A 23348-nucleotide genomic window follows, 5' to 3' on the forward strand; every position below is an offset into this window, starting at 1 on the left:
ATACTAAAGGGGTAAACCAATTAAAGGAGATATGTAAGAATCTCCCAAAAATGGCTATACCCGTAGATGAAGATGATCTGGTATTATTCACGGATGCCAGTGACGAATGGTGGGCTGCAGTCCTTACCAAGATCACCCCGGATGGAGAAATACCATGCAGATACTGTAGCGGTCTTTTTTCAGAATCTGAGGCCATCAGATGGCATATCAACGAGAAGGAATTCTATGCAGTTAAAAGGGCTTTTGAAAAATGGCCATTATTTTTACTTGCTAAAAAATTCACGCTGAAGGTTGATAACACCCAGGTAAAAGCTTTCTTAAGAAATAAGATTGAATCCAAACCTGAGAAAGCTAGGTTATTAAGATGGCAAGAATTATGCCATAATTATATTTTGATATTGTTATTATTAAATCTCATGAAAATATTCTTGCAGATTTCTTAACAAGAGATGGAAGGCAGTGACGTGGATTCCATCATGAAAATGCAGAGACATCTCAGGGAACACCTTGGGTTGCTTCAAACCGAGTTCAACCAGTTAGTCATTAATGCTGAAATGGCTGGCAGGTTACAACAAGCCGATCAGATCAAAGTATCTAATCATATTACTGGATGTATGCAAGCTCAAACTCAACTATGGACTGCTATTCAAGGACCAATTGTTAAGGCTATAGAGAAACCATTGGTTTCTCATAAACATGATATGTTAAAACCATTGGTTTTACAAGAAGAAAAATTACAGCCACTGGTTGTAGAACAAAAGGTTGAGGATTCCAAAACCCAAGAAACAAGTGCTAATCTATCATCAGCTTTTGATGAATTGGATGAAGCAACAATTGATGAGAAAAACTCATCAAGTCAACCCTCCGCCTCTGGGATAAAAGAGGAAGAGATCAATCTTAGGCCCAACACTGACAAGGGTAAATCTACGATTGATACTAATCCAGCTATTATTTCTCCATTCCAGGTTTATCAACAAAGGTGGGAGAAATTAAAGACAAGGAGTGAAATCAATCCAAACACTTGCAGAGTTGATGTTGCAGGAATATATCCAAGGGTTTGGCTAAAAAACAATGTCAATCCTAAGGATGTAAAGCTCTGGTATGAATTTGAGGCTTTGACCTCAGTTTATACAACGTCGCCAAGCTTCCCGGAGATATCACAATTACCAAAATGGATCCAGAAAGCAGTTCAAGAAACATGGGCAAATAATGATCATTTGTCCAGAGAAGATGTGCTAGAATTATATTTTTTCAGTGCAGCTCCAGAACCAACAGGGAAAGGATCACATGAACCCTTTCATTTCATCAAGCTAAGGAGACCTGATTTGACGAGCCATAAATTTATCAAGGATCCTAAAGCTGAAGAAATACCCTTGGTGTCCACTTTTGGAGAAAATGAAATCTCAACCAGAAGGGCATGGGGTATTTGGGTCTGTCTCACCGAGATGGACAAAGTCAAATTTCCGTTCAAATTCTACCAAAATTCTATGAATGGATCGTTCCTGTTAAACACAATGACAGGAAAAACTACGGCTTTCGCAGAAGAACTCTTCGAAAAGAAGAGAAACTTTTTGTAGAACAACAAGCTGCCGGGGAGTAAAGAAACTCGTCGAAAATTTTGTAACATGGCTCACATAGGAAGATGGTCAGAGGTTATCTGCCCAGAATGTCCTGATCAGAAGGAGCCAGAGTTCGGAAAAACATTCAGACCCCGAACGGATCGAAAATATTTTTTCGAAACAAGCAAAGGTGGACAGGGACCACCAAAGATGCGTTTTTTCAGGGGACCACTGCAAAAGCAGAAGATGCCCCGACAAGAATAAAGAAGACATGTGAGGAGTATAGAGCCAAAAGAAAAAGGACGACATGTGACTCCTCCACCAACAAACGATGCCATCAATAATGGCATAACATGACAAGGTGGATAACGGGTGATTCATCCACTAGCTAAAGATGCCATTAATAATGGCATAGAAGGACAAGACAAACAGCTGTAAGATTCCCTGAAGTTTCTCGGTGAAACGAGTGGAACCTCAGCTATAAATACAAGCGTTCAAGGAAGCTGAAGATATCGATCATTCCCTTCAGTTTTCTTACAAATAAATTGTTGTAATATTTCTCTTTCTATTGATATAAGTTTTCGTTTATGTATTTCAAGAACAAGGCTACTATGAGTAGCTAAACAAGTTGTCTTCTCCTCTTCAAAGGAGTTGATTTATGTAATAATATTATGTCTGAATAAATTTTCTAAAGTCTCTTGTTCTTTCATGCTCATATTTTATAATTAAATTCATATACCATACGCCTTAAGGTAGAAAACGAATTAAGGTTGTGCTGGGTGTCGTTGAAGGAGCTTGTGCAGAAACCATATATTGCGACTGCGTGGTTGGAGTGTGAGGAGCACTTCGTAAAACTCGGCAGGTATGACCCGACGACACTATGGTCAAAGAGGTTTTTGAATTTAATTCATCTTACGGAAGCATGTTGGACCCTAATCCAGAGTATATCGGCTGGAAACCTTGCGTAACCGATAGTTCGGCTTAGCCTGAACTGGTTCGATAGGTAAAACAATGCCACGTACAAAGGATTAAATGTTAAACACTTTTTTAAGACAAATTTGGGGACCACTAGGGAGTTGAAACAAAGAAATTGGAGTGTAGGGAGTTAAGAGAAAAAAATGTTTGGATTTGAAGATTTTAAAATAATTTGCCCTTATGTTATATATTTCGACATTTACACCCTTCTGTCAATCGCAACTCACAGTTTATTTTCACATCAACAATATGAAAATGACCTAAACGTCCTCGGTCAATTTAATAAAAATAACATTTATACTTTCCACCAATAGTATTGTATACATCCATTTGAATCACGAATAAAATTATAATTAAAAAATTTCATAAAAACTTTTCTATTATCTTCGATAATAATTCACACATAAAATATATATTATAATATTTTTTATTTTTTTACACACGATCAACTTATAAAAAATTTATTTGAATATAATTATAATCAATAAATCATGTGTTATTACATATTTAAATCAAACACTGTACATATTTAATATAAATTTTGTATAACTTGATAAAGTGTACACATATTAAAAGTTTAGTCCTCTAAATTTTATTTTTTAAGTTTAGAGTGTGTGTATATATATATATAGGGTATCAATGATTATCCATGACATTTGAACAATTTTATGAAACACTTTTTTGTAATGTAGAACATGATTTTAATCCCGATAATAAAATAAACGGTGAAGTGAAAATTTATAGTTTTAATAAATTGAACGAGGACATTTAGGTCATTTTCATATTGTTGGGTTGAAAAATTAAGATATTAATTGACAAAATGGATGTTATTAGACATCGTTCTGTTCACGGTATTACTAATATATGTATAACTCATCACATCTCATCTCACGTTTTTCTCATCATATTATTTATCTATATATTAACTATTTATTTTACATCAATCAAATCATTAATTATTTATCTCACATCAATCAAATCATTAAATTCAAATTACTATATTACCCCTTATAAATAATATAATTTTTATTTTATTTATTGTTAAAAGGACAAAATAGTGATTTAACATTTTTATATAAAATTTAATCAATCAAATCAAATAAACCATAATCTATCAATTAAATTCAATACAATTTTAACTATCATTTTTTATTTATTTTTTATTACATTATACTACTTATCTATATAGTACTTATACCATACCTCAAACCAAACAGTGCCTTAGTATTCGACTCCAATTTTATTTTTTCTTTTTTTAATTTGGAATTATTAAATAAATAAATAAATCTTAGTCAATATATTTAATTAACAAATTAAGTATTTTGAAGTCCAATAAAATAATTATCATAAAATAAAAATCATATCATTTATTTTATTGTTCTTATGTTTCATAAATTAATTTATGAACTAAAATTTTAAAATAATTAGAATTAATTTTATTAATAACGCTATTAATATAAATATTAAGTATTGTATTATCATTACTAATATGAGTATATAAAGTACAAAAAAGTTCATTTATATTTTTTAAAATTATTATCGTGGTTTTATTTGATAATATTTTGAATTAAAATACTAAAAATTATAACTTTTATTTTTTCATAAAACATAATAATTAATTTAATTTACAAATATTTTTTCTAAAAATAGAGAAATTATTACACAATGAATAATGAAAAGTTTCATTATTGTTTTTGGCCAATAAACGGTTTTTGGATAGAACAAGAAAACAAAACCAAAAAAAAATTATTCCGAGTTAATTCACTAAATAAAATAAATATTTAATTTAAAAAACTTGAGTTATAATTTTAATTAAAATTATTTAATTGATTTAATATTAAATTTATTTTATTTACTAATTTTAATATAAAAAACATGAGTTAAAGTTATTTAATTGAGTTAATATTAAAGTTATTTTAATCAAATATTATTTTATTTAGTGAATTAACTCACTTAAGGAAACAAGTTTTTTTTCGTTTTCTTATTTTATCCGAAGATAGTTTATTGGCCAAAAAAAATAATAATGAAACTTTTCATTAGTTATTGTGTAGTAATTAATTTTTCTATTTTTTTTGGACAAAATATTTGTAAATTAAATTTATTATTATTTTTTATGAGAAAATAAAAGTTATAAATTTGATATTTTAATTCAAAATATTATCATATAAACCATAATAATAATATAATTGATGACATCCTGAAAATTCATTCGTCGTCTTTGTGAATCGTCCGACTGTCCTTGCCTGAAAATCATGAATAAACCGTTCAGGGGGCGTCGGGATTTCTTCCGGCGTGACCCCTCCGATGCCTAAGTCAGGCAGAGAAACATGGGAGAAAAGATAGAGGAAAACATGGGAAACATCATGGGAAAGAAAGTGTAGAAACTTATTTCTCACGTTGTCTGTAATCAAGAAGAAAATAGTATATATATAATAAAAACTTCCCTGTCCCTCAGATAGTTGAGAACGTGTGTTCATGTCAGCCCACTGATGTCCATCCATAATTAAAAGGGTCAGACCCATGATCTGATGGGATGTAGCCCATGATCCGATAATATTGACAAGTCCAAGCCCGAGTGTAGATAGTGAATATTTGCGAGGCTCATATCCAATAATAACTACAAAACATCACTTACCACCAATAATCTGCTTGTTATCACAAATCCTGGTCTAAGTTCATGTGAAAAAATAAATATATCCCGAGATATCAGACGATATCTCGGGATATATCCCCTGACATCACTACGCCCCCCTTAAGAAGTAGGGCTAGAGTCATTACTCGCTGTCCCGATTTGTTCACTTCATCCATGAACTTAGACAGAAATGCACCAATCACCCTCCTGAAGTCGAATCGATAAGTCATTGAGAATATTCCATGCATGCAAGGCCGAGAGAATGACCATGGAATCGTGTTTGAGGAGGGGTCGAATTAATATAATAACTGTTGAAGAACATAAAATCCTCGAGGTTGGATCGATATAGTCGTTGGTGAGTAAATGATCAAATAATCTCCCATGCCAAGTCAATAGACTTGTAGTGCTGAATGCATCGGGCTTTGGTAGGTGCCGGGACATGGAACCTTCCGGGCTTTGTAGGTGCCAAGGGCTTAGATGGGTGTCGGGGCATGGAACCTCCCGGGCTTATATAATGCCAAGGGCTTATATATGCCTTGGGCTTAAATGGGTGCCGGGGCATGGAACCTCCCGGGCTTATATAATGTCAAGGGCTTATATATGCCTTGGGCTTAAATGGGTGCCGGGGCATGGAACCTTTCGGGCTTATATATATGCCTTGGGCTTAGATGGGTGCCGAGGCATGGAACCTCCCGGGCTTATATAATGCCAAGGGCTTATATATGCCTTGGGCTTAAATGGGTGCCGGGGCATGGAACCTCCCGGGCTTATAGAGTGCCAAGGGTTAGAATCCCTTGGGCTTTGTAAGTGCCGGGGCCTGGAACCTCCCGGGCTTTGTAAGGTGCCAAGGCTTAGAATAACATGGGTTTTAGATAGATGCCGGGGCCTGGAACCTCCCGGGCTTTGGGTGCCATGATGTAGATAGTGACATGGGCTTTTTTGGACTACCATGACGGAGATATTGTCATGGGATTTTAAATGAGTGCCCGGACCTTGAGACTCCGGGACTTTAAATAAAGATGTCAAGGTCTTACTGCTAGATTGCACGCCCGAAAAATAAATCTGGTGGGGCTTACTGCTAGATCGCATGCCCGAAAAATAAATCTGGCGGGGCTTACTGCTAGATTGCATATCCGAGTAATAAATCCTGGCGAGGCTTACTGGTAGGTCGCATGCCCGAATAATAAATCCTGGCGGGGCTTACTGCTATATTACATGCCCGAGTAATAAATCCTGGCGGGGCTTACTGCTAGGTTGCATTCCCGAGTAATAAATCCTGGCGGGGCTTACTGCTAGATTGCATGCCCGAGTAATAAATCCTGACGGGGCTTACTGCTAGATCGCATGCCTGAGTAATAAATCCTGGCGGGGCTTACTGCTAGATTGCATGCCCGAGTAATAAATTCTGACGGGGCTTACTGCTAGATCGCATGCCCGAACATCCGATAAACTCCCAAGCATGTGAAGCATGTCACAATATGTGGTTATTTGCAGTCGAATATGTGGCGTTTTGAGAAATTCGATCCCTTGTAGAGATAATAAAATAACATAAATTTGAGAAGTAAGCCTTGACGAAAGGCAAACAAACCATAATAAGCATTATAAGCATCAACTACCATTCATGATTTATATTTAATGCATGCTTGAAAATATGCTATAACAAGAAGAGTTGATGGAACTCCAATGATATGTGTACTCTGTACATTTGAATTCAATTTGCATGCATTTAATAATACCTTGCTTTAAATATGAATAATCAAAGTCAATATAGGAAAATTTGCATGCCATGAGTGTACGCCATTTACACTTATTCGAATTCCAAGATAATGGGGTAATTACATAAAATAAAATATGAATCTTGATACATAAGATACCATGCACGCACCATAGAACTTCAAGTAATTGTCTGATAAGTCAACACAATTAACTCATACCTAATTTTCTAAAAAGCTGCTCTGGCAGAATATGGTAGGGCACAATGTCTAGATATTTGACCCTATTAATATGATAAAATGATAAAACTTATCTTAGCGAAGCCGTGCCACGACAGGTACTAATGAATTGAGAACGAAGGCCAACCAAGATGCTGAGCTAATATCGAGATATCCCAGCGATCAAAGATTATATAACCCGAGCTCGTGAAAAAAGCATCAAACATAGTAAATTGTGCTATTAGATTTGTCCAAGGTTTGCATAGGCATTCCAAAGAGGGCCAAAATAAAGTCATTAACCCGCACTCAACTTGTATTAATGGACTGAAGTCCTTGCCAATGAGAGGCTGCCCTTGCCCTTTAAAGAAGATGTTAAGCAAGAGTTTAAAATTATATCACCTTATGATGAAACACATAGCTTTCGATGGATGCGCGCTATGGCAGCGCATATTTGGCCGGATTTCCCATGATAAGAACATATTCATTTGTGAGACTGTAGTAGCCCGTACCCTAATTGAGTAATTAAAGGATTAATGCTAATTAAATAAATTGGGTATCGGATGGATCGGAAGCTCCGAAGGCACGATCGGAGGCACCGATGATATTACGTCATTCATGACGTGTGGTTGGATCGGAAGCTCCGATCACCCCTATCCGAAGTCAACAAATGATATTTTGACACGTGGTAGATCAGGATCTTCGAAAGCTCCGATGGCAGGATCAGACGTTCCGATCGAAGATCGGAAGTTCCGATCGAGGATCGGAGGTTCCGATCGTGGTCTATAAATAGAAGGTCGAAGCTTCACTTTCAATTGCCAATTCTGAGAATCCCTCTCTATTCCAGACATATTTGAGTAGTTCTAGCCTTCCTAGGCTTGACCCGGGGGTCGGCGAGGCGTTCGGTAGTCGTAGCGGAGTTGTGCCCAAGTTTTGGAGGCATCGACATCAAAGGGCTAACGACGGACAAAGGTATAGCTTTTGCTTCCTATAAATATTTAGGAGTATGCAATAGCTTAGTTAAGGCTTTTAGAGCACTTTAATGATAGTAGTATCATTTGGCAGTGTAGAGCAGACTATCGGCGTGGACCTAGAGTTGGTAGAGCTTGCACTGATTTGAGGTACGAAAGTATTGTTCGAGATATCCTGACTGAGTATGCATATATTATGTGACTTCATGGTTTATATGTCATTGATTTATGCTGCATTCATTTGCATACTGAGCTATCTCCTTCGAGATGTCTGTTAGTAGGGTTTTTCCTATCCTGTTAGTGGTTGGACTTCCATCGATTTGGGTCCGGCATATCCACTGGTATTATGGTATGGGAGCCACCTCCTGAAGCGACGGCACATCATGCTACATACCAGGGCCCGGTCTGTCTCTGTTATCTGATTCTTGACCTCGAGTTTATAGGGAGTTCACTTTGCATGCATGTATACTCATACTCTCGTACTGAGCATTTTATGCTCACGTCTCGTACTCTGTTTCTGGACACCCTATTCCATGGGGCAGGTTTGCGATTGGACGAGGCGGGTGGATTCAAGAGGGGCTAGGCAGTGGTTGGCCAGCTGGAACTTCGCCTAGGTTTTATTCTGTTGTTATTAGATTGATACAGCTGTTTGATTTGGTTGTATTATATTTGGGTATTTACAGATTCCTTGCCTTGGAATTGTATAATGTTTATGGTTTCCGCAGTTGAATTCTGATTACTGTTTTGATTAAGTTAATTGCATGCCTAAGTTCTGTTTAGTAGGTGATCCGGGTAAGGGTCACTATATTTATGGTATCAGAGCATGCAAAGTATTCTTGGGATTTAGATTCTACATAAAGATAACCGTTAGGTTAATTTTGTAGATGGCAGATCGTGACGACCAAAGTTCTCATGGCAGTATTGGTGGGCGTTGGGGTGATGCCGACCGGGAGCCTCGTCGGGAACGCCGCCATCGTCATCGAGATGAGGACCGTTTCAGTGTACGTCGATTCTTGCAGATGGGGCCTAAGCCCTTGGTTGGAGGTGAGTCTTCGGAGGATGCGGAGAACTGGTTAGACCGCATGGAGACGACTTTTCAGACTTTTCAATGCACCGAGGAGCAGAAGATGGAGACCCTTGGTTATCTTCTGGATGGACGTGCGCGCAGGTGGTGAAGGTTTACTTCTGCACCTTTTGTTGCGGCGAGAGGAGTGGCCACCTGGGCCGAGTTCCGCACAGCTTTTCAGAAGCTGTATTTTCCTCCTGCACTCCGTCAGTCGAAGGCGAGCGAGCTACTGAGTCTGCGACAGGGAGCCATGTCTATTGATGAGTATCAGCAGAAGTTCTTCGATCTGCTATCCTATTGCCCCGAGATTGCCGACAGCTCCGAGATGAAGTATAATTTGTTCCTTCAGGGCCTTAACCCTGAGATCTATGAACGTGTGGCGGTTGGTGATGACATGTCCTACGAGGGTTTGGTGAGCCGTTGTCACCAGGCAGAGGACAACATTCGACGGAACAGGTTTTTCTCTCAGATGAGACCTGCTAGTTCGTTGGGTCCCCGTGCCCAATCTTTCAAGAAGTCTGGATCTACTTCTTCTTCCTCTGGCTCTGCTGGTGTTGTCCGTTTCGGTAAGAAGTACAAGTGTGATCACTGTGGGAAGAACCGTCCATCCGACAAGTGCCGTAGAGCTTCTGGAGCTTGTTTCCGTTGTGGAGAGACTGGTCATATCCGGAGGGAATGTCCACTATCTGGCGGAGGCGGTTCTGGTTCAGGATCTGGTTCTCAGGCCACCGTTCAGCAGAGGACGCAGGGACAACCTGCTGGGAGTTCTCATTTGAGGCCACGAGCTTCTGGCCAGGTGTTTGCCCTGAGACATGATCAGGCAGTGGAGGAGAATGAGAAAGTCATCGCAGGTACGTTTCTGATTTATGGTATACCTGCTCTTGTACTTATTGACACTGGTGCATCTCATTCCTTCATTTCTGCACGTTTTGTTAAGAGGCATAAGTTACCATGCATTGCACTAGATGTAGTGATGTCTGTTTCTACTCCGACGGGCCAATCTACTTTGGCTAAGCGTCTAGTGATGGGTTGCCCTTTACAGTTCGAGGGGAACATTCTGTTAGCGAATCTCATGGTTCTTGCGATGGAGGACTTTGATTGCATTCTGGGAATAGATATGTTGACTACCTATCGAGCTTCAGTGGACTGCTATCAGAGATTAGTACGCTTTCATTCGGAGGGAAGTGATAGCTGGTTTTTCTATGGAGAGGGAGCGCGACCCCCGATGCCTTTGGTATCAGCTTTGAGAGCCTGTCGAGCTCTATAGTCTGGCGGGGAAGGCTACCTTATCTATGCAGTTGATTTGTCCGCTGAGAGTATTGGGATAGAGAGTATTCCTGTTGTGTATGAATTTCCAGATGTATTTCCCGATGAGATTCCGGGTTTTCCTCCTGTTAGGGAAGTCGAGTTTGGCATAGAGTTGATGCCGGGTACTTCCCCTATTTCTCGAGCACCGTATCGTCTGGCTCCGTCAGAGATACGTGAGTTGAAGAATCAGCTACAGGATATTTTGGACAAGGGATACATTCGTCCTAGTGTATCTCCTTGGAGAGCTCCTGTTCTTTTTGTAAAGAAAAAGTATGGGTCTATGCGGTTGTGCATTGACTATCGGCAGCTGAATCGAGTTACTGTGAAGAACAAGTATCCTTTGCCTCGTATTGATGACTTGTTTGACCAGCTGCAGGACACTTCAGTTTACTCCAAGATTGACTTGAGATCTGGGTATCATCAGTTGAGAGTCCGAGAACAGGACGTAGCCAAAACTGCATTCCGTACTCGCTATGGGCATTACGAGTTTCTAGTGATGCCATTTGTCTTGACTAATGCGCTGGCTTTATTCATGGATCTGATGAACCGTGTCTTTAAGGAGTATTTGGACAAGTTTGTTGTGGTCTTCATTGACGACATCTTGGTGTATTCGCGTAATATGGAAGAGCATGTTTCTCACTTGCGGTTCGTACTGCAAACTCTTCGAGATGAGCAGTTATACGCCAAGCTGAGAAAGTGTGAGTTCTGGATGGATCGAGTGGTCTTTCTTGGCCATATCATATCCAGGGAGGGGATTTCTATTGATCCAAGCAAAATTGAGGCGGTGCTTAATTGGTTGCGTCCGACGACAGTTGCTAAGATCCGTAGTTTTCTGGGTCTAGCAGGGTATTATCATCGCTTCATTCTGAACTTCTCTCAGTTAGCTCGACCTTTGACGCAGCTTACCCGCAAGGGTGTGGATTTCGAGTGGTTCTCCGAGTGTGAGGAGAATTTCTGTGAGCTTCGACGGCGGTTGACTTATGCGCCGGTGTTGGCATTATCGTCAGGATCTGGAGGGTATGTGATGTACACTGATGCTTCTCTGCAGGGGTTAGGTTGTGTCCTGACTCAGAATGAGCATGTGATCGCATACGCTTCTAGACAACTGAAGCTTCACGAGGACAACTACCCAGTCCATGATTTGAAATTGGCAGCCATTGTGTTCGCTTTGAAGATCTGGCGTCATTATCTGTATGGCGAGAAATTTGAGATCTTCACCGACCACAAGAGTCTCAAATATTTGTTCACTCAGGCGGAATTGAATATGAGGCAGAGACGTTGGATGGACTTGCTTAAGGACTATGATTGCGAGATTAAGTACTATCCGGGAGATGCTAATCTCACCGCTGATGCTTTGTGTCGCAAGGTGCGACTATCCGCACTTCAGACTTGTTCGATGTCTAGTGCGATCAGTGACTGTTCTACTTCAGGATATACTTTCAAGCATAAGAAAGGTATGTACGGTATCCAGATGTTTGCGATATTATCTGAGTCAGCGTTGTATTTGCGGATTCGAGATGCTCAGATGTCTGATTCGAAGACCCAGCGTTTAGCTCGTCTAGCTAACGAGGGTAGCTCATCTGGATTTCACTATCAGTCAGATGACTTTCTGTGTTTGTCTGGTAGGCTTGTGATTCCGCAGGATGTAGAGTTGCGAGAGGAGATTTTGTCTCAGGCGCATCGCACTAAGTTGAGTATTCATCCTGGGAGCAACAAGATGTACAAGGATCTACGTACTCGTTTCTGGTGGAAAGAAATAAAACGCAGTGTTTATCAGTTTGTTTCGAGATGTTTGGTGTGTCAACAGGTCAAGGCAGAGCACCGACGACCTGGAGGATTGCTTCACAGTCTGCCTATTCCTGAATGGAAATGGGAGTTTATCACAATGGACTTTGTGACCCATTTGCCGGTATCCTCGAGGAACTGTGATGCTATCTGGGTTGTGGTGGACCAACTCACCAAGTCAGCGCATTTCATTACCTATAGCCGGGAGTACAATGTGGATCGTATGGCTCGGTTGTACATTCAGGAGATCGTTCGACTTCATGGAGTGCCTGTGAGCATTGTCAGCGATCGGGACCTCAGGTTTACTTCTAGATTCTGGGGGAGTGTTCAGCGTGCGATGGGTACTACTCTCAGTTTTAGTACTGCCTATCATCCGGATACTGATGGTCAGTCAGAGCGCACTATCCGTACTTTGGAGGATATGCTTAGAGCTTGTGTCATGGATTTTGGTTCAGCCAGGCAGGATCATTTTCCATTGATCGAGTTCGCGTACAACAACAGCTATCATACTAATATTGGGATGGCACCTTTTGAGGCGTTGTACGGGCGACATTGTCGTACTCCACTCTTCTGAGAAGAAGTGGGGGAGAGACAGACTGATGGATCGGAGTTTATCCAACAGGCGGTAGACATTGTTGATCAGATCAAGAAACGGATTAAGACTGCACAGGATCATCAGGCCAGCTATGCTAACACCAAGCGTAGGCCTTTGCAGTTCGATGTCGGGGAGAAAGTGTTTCTGAGAGTGTCACCTTTTCGTAAAATTCTCAGATTTGGCCTTAAGGACAAGTTGTCTCCCAGATTTATCGGTCCGTTTGAGATCTTAGAGAGCATTGGCGATTTGGCTTATCGACTAGCTTTGCCACCGCATCTTTCCAGTATTCACGACGTGTTCCACGTATCTCTGTTGCGACGGTATGTGGCGGATGAATCTCATATTTTGGAGCGGTCTGAGGTTCAGGTGAGCAAGGATTTGACCTATGTTGAGAAACCTATTCGTATCCTGGATTATAAGAATAAGGTTTTGCGGAACAAAGTCATTCCTTTGGTTTTAGTTCAGTGGCAGCGTCGAGGCACTGAGAAAGCTACTTGGGAGCTTGAGGACAGGATGCGTGAAGACCATCCTGAGCTGTTTTGATTTCATTCTTAAGTTGTATTCAGTTGCAAACTCTGTAAACGTTTGATTTAAATAAAGAATGTTTCTGATTTCTGTATTACATTCAATACTTAAGATCTGATTTCGAGGACGAAATATCTTAAGTGGGGGAGAATGTAGTAGCCCGTACCCTAATTGAGAAATTAAAGGATTAATGCTAATTAAATAAATTGGGTATCGGACGGATCGGAAGCTCCGAAGGCACGATCGGAAGCTCCGATGAGCGATCGAAGGCACCGATTATATTACGTCATCCATGACGTGTGGTTGGATCGGAAGCTCCGATCAGGATCGGAAGCTCTGATCACCCCTATCCGAAGTCAACAAATGATATTTTGACACGTGGCAGATCAGGATCTTCGGAAGCTCCGATGGCAGGATCGAACGTTTCGATCGAGGATCGGAGGTTCCGATCATGGTCTATAAATAGAAGGCCGAGGCTTCACTTTCAATTGCCAATTCCGAGAATCCCTCAATATTCCAGGCATATTTGAGTAGTTCTAGCCTTCCTAGGCTTGACCCGGGGGTCGGCGAGGCGTTCGGTAGTCGTAGCGGAGTTGTGCCCAAGATCTTGAGGCATCGACATCAAAGGGTTAACGACAGACGAAGGTATAGCTTTTGCTTCCTATAAATATTTAGGAGTATGTAATAGCTTAGTTAAGGCTTTTAGAACACTTTAATGATAGTAGTATCATTTGGCAGTGTAGAGCAGACTATCGGCGTGGACCTAGAGTTGGTAGAGTTTGCACTGATTTGAGGTACGAAAGTACTGTTCGAGATATCCTGACTGAGTATGCATGTATTATGTGACTGCATGGTTTATATGTCATTGATTTATGCTGCATTCATTTGCATACTGAGCTATCTCCTTCGAGATGTCTGTTAGTAGGGTTTTCCCTATCTTGTTAGTGGTTGGAATTCCATCGATTTGGGTCCGGCATATCCACTGGTATTATGGTATGAGAGCCACCTCCTGAAGCGACGGCACAGCGTGCTACATACCAGGGCCCGGTCTGTCTCTGTTATCTGATCCTTGACCTCGAGTTTATAGGGAGTTCACTTTGCATGCATGTATACTCATACTCTCGTACTGAGCATTTTATGCTCACGTCTCGTACTCTGTGTTTCTGACACCCTATTCCATGGGGCAGGTTTGCGATTGGACGAGGCGGGTGGATCCAAGAGGGGCTAGGAAGTGGTTGGCCAGCTGGAGCTTCGCCTAGGTTTTATTCTGTTGTTATTAGATTGATACAGCTGTTCGATTTGGTTGTATTATATTTGGGTATTTACAGATTCCTTGCCTTGGAATTGTATAATGTTTATGGTTTCCGCAGTTGAATTCTGATTACTATTTTGATTAAGTTAATTGCATGCCTAAGTTCTGTTTAATAGGTGATCCAGGTAAGGGTCACTATAGAGACGATCACCAACGCAACTTGGCGGGCAAGAAGTGATCAATCCGACCAACGGCGATGTAGGAACTCCGAAGTTAGTCAAAATAGCTCCAAAACAATGCACGAAGTGTTTTCCAACAGCCACTCAATACAAATTTCGAAGCTAAGCAATACACTCCCACCACCGCGCACTTTCAAACAAGGCCACAAGCACTCCAAAGTTGATCCCAATATGCCTTTTGAAGCAAGCGTGGACGTTGGAATTGATAGAAGAAAAACAACGAACACAAGTTGAGCAGCAAGTTAACTCACGTTTGGCAGCAGTCCCGTAGCAAAACCAGAGCCCAAAACACCTGCGAACTCCAAAACTTGTGCAGCGACAGAAACCATCGAGCAGAAAATTTAGCAACTCAAATAATGCTAACCCATGTTAAGAATAGCTCAAAATCACCAATAAAACAAGATACAAGTGGAGTACGCCCCTGCCATTATCTTTGCAAGCCGCTGCGTGTGTTAGACTATAGTTCTAAATGGTGTGACGAGTTGTGAGATTTCCACCGTCGCCTCCGCCTACCGGAGCAGTAACATCTACGCAAGACAGGTGAGCCCGAGTAAACAAGATCCAAGCCAGAAGAGCCCATTAACGGTCTTTCAAGAAGATTTTCTGCAACTCACCAAGCAAACCCGATTGAGCAGCATGATGTTTTTAAGGTGAAGTGGCCGTTGAACTCGAGATTTAAGAAGTAAAAAACTTTTCAGGAAGCAACGAAATCTATCCAAGATGTTTGGAAAAAGGCAGCCAGAAACGAAAGTCGAAGCCTCCAGATCTCGAAATTACGTTTTTTTTTCAGCGGGAGAAATAGAGGAATTCTTTCTGCCCGGATGCTTTTTTTTTTTTAAGAGAAAGAGAGAAATTGAATCAACGCCTCAAACTCAATTTCCCACAAACGGCGCCATTGATGACATCCCAAAAATTCATTCGTCGTCTTTGTGAATCCTCCGACTGTTCTTGCCTGAAAATCATGAATAAACCGGTCAGGGGGCACCAGGATTTCTCCCGGCGTGACCTCTCCGATGCCTAAGTCAGGCAGAGAAACATGGGAGAAAAAATAGAGGAAAACATGGGAAACATCATGGGAAAGAAAGTATAGAAACTTCCTTCCCACGTTGTCTGTAATCAAGAAGAAAACAGTATATATATAATAAAAACTTCCCTGTCCTTCAGATAGTTGAGAACGTGTGTTCATGTCAGCCCACTGATGTTCATCCATAATTAAAAGGGCCAGACCCATGATCTGATGGGTTGTAGCCCATGATCCGATAATATTGACAAGTCCAAGCCCGAGTGTAGATAGTGAATATTTGCGAGGCCCATATCCAATAATAATTACAAAACATCACTTACCACCAATAACCTCTTTGTTATCACAAATCCCGATCTAAGTTAATGTGAAAAAATAAATATATCCCGAGATATCAGACGATATTTCAGGATATATCCCCTGACATCAATTATTAATAAAACTTTTCATTATTCTTGATTTGTTAATTAAATATATTAACTAAGATTTATTTATTTATTTAATAATTTCAAATTTGAAAAAAAAAAAAAAAAAAAAACTGGAATCTGCCACCCTGCCAACCATGGCAGAAACCTGCCAAATCCGGGGAAGTATGTCCCGGATTATCATACTTTCATAAAATTTTATAACATGATATATTTTTATAATTTATTTTTATTTTTATATTAATTATTTAAAAAACCCCCAAAATCCAATAACAAATGCTGATGACATATTTATACCATATATTGTGAAACAACTAGTAAAATATATCGAAATTAGAGGGTTCTTTTATTTTTTTATTTTTATTTTTGAGTCAAGAGTTCTTATACTTCTACATCCGCTAATTCTTTATTTTTGAGTCAAGAATATGGTGGATGAACGACAACATATCAAAATTATATATATATATATATATATATATATAACTTATAATTAAATATATTATATACAAATAATATAAATATCATATCAATCATTTGAATATAGGTTGTCTTTGTATAGATATAATTCGAATCAATTAATTTCAAATTTCAATATTTTTTGTTGGACAAATATGAAGTGAATTCAAATTCATTCCTCATCAAATCATGTAAAAGTTAATTTCAAATACCCCTCAGATTTATTCTTTCGAATCGATCACACGCACATCAACCCTTCACACAACTTTGATGGCATTTCATCCCACAGGGTATAACAATTTCCACAAAAAATCCGGCAATAATCAAAGAAAGAAAGCGTTAGAGAACATACAGCGAGAATATATATAGAAATAATAATTAACTCCCCTAAATTATAATTTGTAAAATAAAATATTATATAGACTTCGAATTATAACCAAATAAATCTGATGTACCATACGTACTAAACTCCAAACAATCCAACAATACTGGAATAAATATTTATATTCGACAAAAAGACTGTTTGGTGTTGGTTTTCGAAACGAAAAAGTAAAAAACAAAAAATAAAAAATAAAATAAAAACAATTTGTTTCGCATAGGTAATTAGTGTCATTAAAAAAATAATTGTTTTATAATCTCGAGATTAACGACGATCGACTTGAAGATGTTGAAAGTTGATGTATATACAATACAATTGTTTCAAATTGCAGATAATGCGGCAGGCTGGTGTATAAAACACAAATCAATGAGAAAAATCCAATCCATTTGCAGGCCATTTAATGGCAAGTAGTGATATAACTTCATTAATTTCTACTACGAATCAAAATTTTCTTTTTTAATTCAAGATGATGGTACGCATCATATGCACCATCTGTGGTCTGCACTCGTTTTTTTAATTTTGTTAAGCTTTGCATTGACTTTTCTGCCACTTTTATCTCAATCTTTTTTTATTTATTTAGTCGAATATAGAGTTCGTGAAGTAACAAAGTTTTTGAATAGTGCTTATAAGTTCGAAAGCGATATCAACATTTTCTTAATTAATGTGGTTTGCAGGGTATTATATTATTTAGAGGACTCAATGTTACAATGTACATCATAAACAAAAATAATAATAAGAAAAAAAAAAGAAAAAAATGGTGGGTTTATATTATGAAATTACTCGATCTCGAATTCTCGATTGATATTCCACACTATTTTTCAAATTTAATGTGCAAACAAGTGAGCATGTAAGCTATTTATATAACTTGATTCCTGAACCCCACACCACATGAAAACACCATTTGCATATATATTATCTGTTTTCTACTTATAATATATCTAATTTCATATTTAGATTATTTTTATGTAACTTGGTATTCATAGATGCAACATATATATCTAGCTCTTTAACATCATCCTATTTCGAAAAATAAAAATCATACATGTAAATTCATATTTTTGCATCAAAATTGAATGTACGTGCACGTTATAATTGACTTTAAATGTTATTTAAGTTGAAAATGGTAATATATATCTGTTGAGAATTACAACTTGCTAGTACGAAGTGTAAACATTCATAGGCCTTTTGGGGATAATGAAACGATATTAATTTAATTACGTTTTCTAAAAATATAAATAAACAACATGTTGGTTCTCAATTATTCGTGGAGGGATCTGGTTTTGAATAATTAAGTTTAAAATCTGTGCCTAGGGATTCAAAACATAAGTATTTTTACATTATAAAGAAATAAATCGATTTGAGGTCCCAACAGCTTGGATATACACAACGTTCGCATGTGAAAATATTCTCCTCCCATCTTATATTTCATATGAATTTTTAAGGAAAAACCTTAAATAACAAAATTTATATCTGGATAATTAAAATTTATTTTGTCAATTTCAAATTTTTTTTATTGGTTTGAATATTCTCTTTTTTTTTTTTTTTTTTTTTTATTCAGACGCGCAATCATCTTCAATCATCAAAGCTTAAATAGTACAGATGGGGATAGAAATTTGAATCTGGCCTTGATCTAACAGCAAAAGCCCCACTTTTCTCTCCGTAGACTAATCATAATAACAGGCAAATCTAGAGCAATATGAAGCCTGTGGGTTCGCCGGAGACACCTCCAGCCCACCGCCACCGGACGCAGCAGAGAAGGTTTTTGGGTGCCGCCTTCCAGAAGATCGCCACGCCCACCAGATTCTGCATCCTCCTCTTCTTATCCTTCATCCTCGGTTATCTATGGCACTCACTACCACTCATGTCCCAATCTGCCGCAGATTTACTCGACCACAGCGTCTTCTCGCCGGAGAAGTGCGCGAACCCAGTTCCGGCGGAGAACGTCCGGCAAACAATCATCGACCGTGTTTTCAATCGCACCTCGCCCTGGGAAGGGTTTCCCCCCAAGCACGTCATCTCCGATGGGCTGATCTTGGAAGAGTGGACCAAAGGATGGGGCTCAAACATGCCGGTCTTCGAGCACTTGATCGAGAAGGCGAGGCCCAAGACCATCATAGAAGTGGGCACGTTTCTTGGAGCATCCGCGATTCACATGGTGGGCCTGACTCGGAAATTGGGCCTGGACAGTCAAATATTGTGCATCGACGATTTCAGGGGGTGGCCCGGATACTACGACGAGGGTAAAGGGATGAAGATGGTGAACGGAGATGTGATGATGCTGTACCAATTCATGCAGAACGTGGTGCGAGCCAACGCCTCCGATTCGATCATGTTCTTGCCATTCTCCACAAACACCGCTCTGGGCGGCCTCTGCGACTGGGGAGTGTACGGAGACCTGGTGGAGGTGGACGCGGCGCACGACTTCCACTCAGCGTGGGTGGACATCAACAATGCTTACAAGGTGTTGAAGAAGCCTGGTGGGATCCTGTTCGGGCACGACATCGTCTGGGTCGGTGTCCGAAAGGCCGTGGAGATATTTGCCCGACTCCACGGTTTCAAAATTGCCATCGACGGTGAGCACTGGGTTCTTTACTGATATCTTCTTATCCATTTTCGATCTGCTTTAGCTTCCCATTTCTGCTCTCTCTCTCATTTATTAGTCATTGTTTCTTTTTTGTTGAATCATCAAAAAGTTCAAACGAGCCGTGATTTTGATATATACATGGATCCACTGCTACTCCTGCTGCTGCTGCTAAAATTAGAAATGTGATTGTTTGCAATTCCATCGATCGAGAAAATGAGAATATAATTTGTTTTTTTTTTAATTATTATTTCCATTGATTAAACTAACTGGTGTTGATCTGTTATTGGCATTCGATTCAAGATCCCATTTTTGTTTGGGGTTTTTATTCATAGAAAAGTAATAGTCAAATTTGGAAGGAACAGGCTCAACAGAGTCTCGTTTCGATCGCTGGTTGACTAAATCAAAATCAAAATCAACCAATGTTCGTGCATATCCATTCGGCTTGCGTGTTTTCTTTTTAATTTTGGGAATGTTGATTAAGGCATTAAGCCATAATATAGAGAGCTAAAATAATTGAAATAATATGGCCCGATTATTTAATATATATTATATAAATATAATTTATTGTGCCAGCCAACTACAACTACAACTACAACTACAACTACAACTACGTACGTGGTATGAGAAGGAGTCTAGGTCTTCTCAGATCTGTGTTTGGGTCTACCTTCGATTTTTGCGGTCGAAAATATTTCTATTTTAAAACGGAGATTATTATGAAGTATTTAGTTTTTTGAGTGGTGGGTCCAAATAAAAAGTAACAATTTGATAATGCTACATTGCTCCTCTACCACTTGCTGTGGATTTATGTTTTTTTTATGAGTTGGAAAAATATCTCGAGGATAATAAGTGATCCCCTTCATCTCGGCCTTATGTCCTATCGAGATATATATATATATATAATCAATTTTTTTATAAAAAAAAAATCTAAAAATCAACATTTATAAAGTCAAAACATTAACCGTGTTCAGTATGCAGTCCGTAAAACATGATTTTTAGTACATTATAAAAATCTGATTACTTTAAATTGTCTTTAAATTGTATGAACTTCTGGCTTCATCCAAGAAAATTCATGCTTCATATATCATTTTTGTCGCCAAGTGAGTGAGACCGGTAAAAAATAGAGTTTGTTCTGAATTAAATATATCAGATGATTCTCTTAAAAAAAAAAAAAAAAAAGAAAAGAAGAAAAGAAAAAAAGAATATATCAGATAAGTTGGATCGAGAGGATAAAATTGGATCAAAGTCCAGCAAATAAATATTTCAGTCTTTTGGGTTGTGACATAGTATTGTAGAAAACTATTAACAATTATAATCTTAAGGCGCTTTTATTTTTTAGAATTTTAAAAATATATACATATAATATTTAGTTTTATGTTTGTGTATTCTACTAAAAATTAATAAGGAAACAAAAATAAAAAAATTAGCGAGTAAAATTTTTGATTCTATATTATTATTAACGTTATGTGTTTTGAATTTTTATTTAATTATTTTTAAAAAATAAAAAATTAAATCGAATTGATAGGGTTAGTCGGAATTGAGTTCATCATTTTCGAGATAATTTCGGTTTGAATCGAGTTCGGGTTGAATATTTTCTAATAAAATTTTGCGTCAACCATATTCGAACCTAGCCGAATTGATTTCTCTGAACCGAAGGTCTAAAAACCCAAACGAATTAAAATAAGTCAAAAGTCGTGCTAACTAATTTTAATTAAAAATATATTTGTATTAAAAATATATAATATAAAATAAATTTAATAAAACTATTTTAATTAGGTTAACCAATTTTTTTTATAAATATAATTAATCACAAAAAATTAATTTAATCATTTCAACTTTTTTACTCGTTAAATTTTTAATTTTTGTCTCTTAAGAGTTTTTCCAGCTGGTCATCAAAGTCGAAAATAAAAAAATTTGATTTCGTGTGAGAGAAAAATAAAAAATTAATAATAAATAAATAATGATTTTTTTACAAAAACATATCTACTAAAACATAAATTAATTAAAAAAAAAGAATTTGGCCACATAGAGAGGTCCCACGTGCAATTGCGGGCAGTGGGCTTCAGGCCCGGACTTGACATGAGGCGAGTGAGTCCACCACCTCAGGCCCAGGTTCAAGAGAGGGCCCAAAAATACATATAATACTATTATTATTGTGTATGACTCATAAAAAATTTTAATTATTGTAACTCTGTCCAAAACAGGCCCACATTATATAATTCTATTATTATGTGACTCAGATTTCTTTGTCCTCCCCTCTTCATCGCTTACGCCTTACGGACCTATTTTTCTCCCCAAATCACAGTTTGCATCCCATGATAACTCGTGAACAACTCTTGGGTTTCAAGACTTCCGTCACTCTCTTACAATATTGATTATTTGATTTCATAGACATAAGACAATACATCTATACACGATATTTATTTTCTTTTAGTTTCTTTAACGTCACTCTTAACGTTGTATGTTTTTTTTTGTACATTTAAGTCTAGAGTAATTTATATTTTTCTGTTGAAAGATTCTATATAGTAATATTAAAAATTGAAATATGTATTTGAGGGGCCCAAATTTTAAGTTCGACTCAGGCCCTGAAACTTGTAGGTGCAGCATTGGTGGGCTTGGAGTGAAATCATGTCGAATGAGTTCCATGACGCATGAGATGCACTTTCTATTGGAAAATCTGAATGCTCTATTAAGCCATTAGCACACTGATCAAAACCTCTATTACACCAGCTTCGCATGGATGTCGACGCAGCTTTTAATGATCAATCTAATAACTATGCAGTTGGGGGAGTAGTTAGAGATCATAAAGGTAATTTGGTTCTTGCGTTTGGGTTAAGGATTGATAAAACAATTTCAGTCACATACGGGGAACTTATTGCTTTGAGAGAGGGGTTAAATCTGGTAATGAATAAAGGGATGGTCATAGACTCATACATGAAGTAAATATTGATTCTCTGATGGAGGCGCAAGCAGTCGCTTGTCCAGACGAGGATTTCAGTTATATTGGAGCAATTGCCACAGAAGTGAAATATCTGCTTCAGTGCCGTCATATTATCAAGTTGAATCATATTCGTCGAACGGCCAATTCGGTGGCTCACAATCTTGCTTCTTTTGTTATTTCTTCACCATACTCCTTTGTGTGGGAGTTTGGGAATTTTTCACTTTGGCTTGTAAATTTTGTAATTGAAGACGTTTGATAAGTGCAGTTAGTATGCATTATTTTATAGCATTTTGTGTTTAGTTTGCATGCATTTAAGTTATTTTTCGTTAGTTTTATTAGTGTTTTATGTTATGTGTTTGCATTAGACTCACCTGGTTGAATTTTGTAGGAAATTAATCAAAATTTGGGATTTCTGTGCGTTAAAGCCGCGCGCGCGCGAGCCTCTTTCTCGCGCGTGCGCATAAGGGATGACCAGAGAGCTTACAGGGAAGCCGCGCGCGCGCGCGCGCGAGTTGATTGAGAATTCGCTGTTTTTTTAACACTACGCGCGCGCGAGACGTCCTAGGCGCGCGCGTGCGTGTCCGCATGACCTAAGTTTCGAGATTTTTAGTTTGAATTGGATTCCAATGGGCACGGCCCTATAAATAGAATTTTTATGCTCTTTTTCCGGACTTTTGGATCTTTTGGGAGCACAGGCGGCGGCTAGGAGG

The 23348-nt window shown here is 38.4% G+C and overlaps 1 protein-coding gene across 1 annotated transcript; it reads left to right on the top strand.

Annotated features, from left to right (window-relative positions):
- The first annotated feature begins 18719 nt into the window (after positions 1 to 18719).
- LOC140883199 (uncharacterized) lies at positions 18720 to 19939 on the top strand. Its single transcript, XM_073289568.1, has one exon. It carries the CDS (start codon positions 18813 to 18815, stop codon positions 19710 to 19712), a length of 900 nt encoding a protein of 299 aa, XP_073145669.1. The 5' UTR covers positions 18720 to 18812; the 3' UTR covers positions 19713 to 19939.
- Positions 19940 to 23348: the final 3409 nt, after the last annotated feature.

Source organism: Henckelia pumila, chromosome 2 (genome assembly GCF_033568475.1).
Source record: "Henckelia pumila isolate YLH828 chromosome 2, ASM3356847v2, whole genome shotgun sequence".
NCBI lineage: Eukaryota > Viridiplantae > Streptophyta > Magnoliopsida > Lamiales > Gesneriaceae > Henckelia > Henckelia pumila.

Coding starts and splice junctions, on each gene's coding strand:
- LOC140883199 (XM_073289568.1), top strand. CDS start 18,813: ATGAAGCCTGTGGGTTCGCCGGAGACACCTCCAGCCCACCGCCACCGG.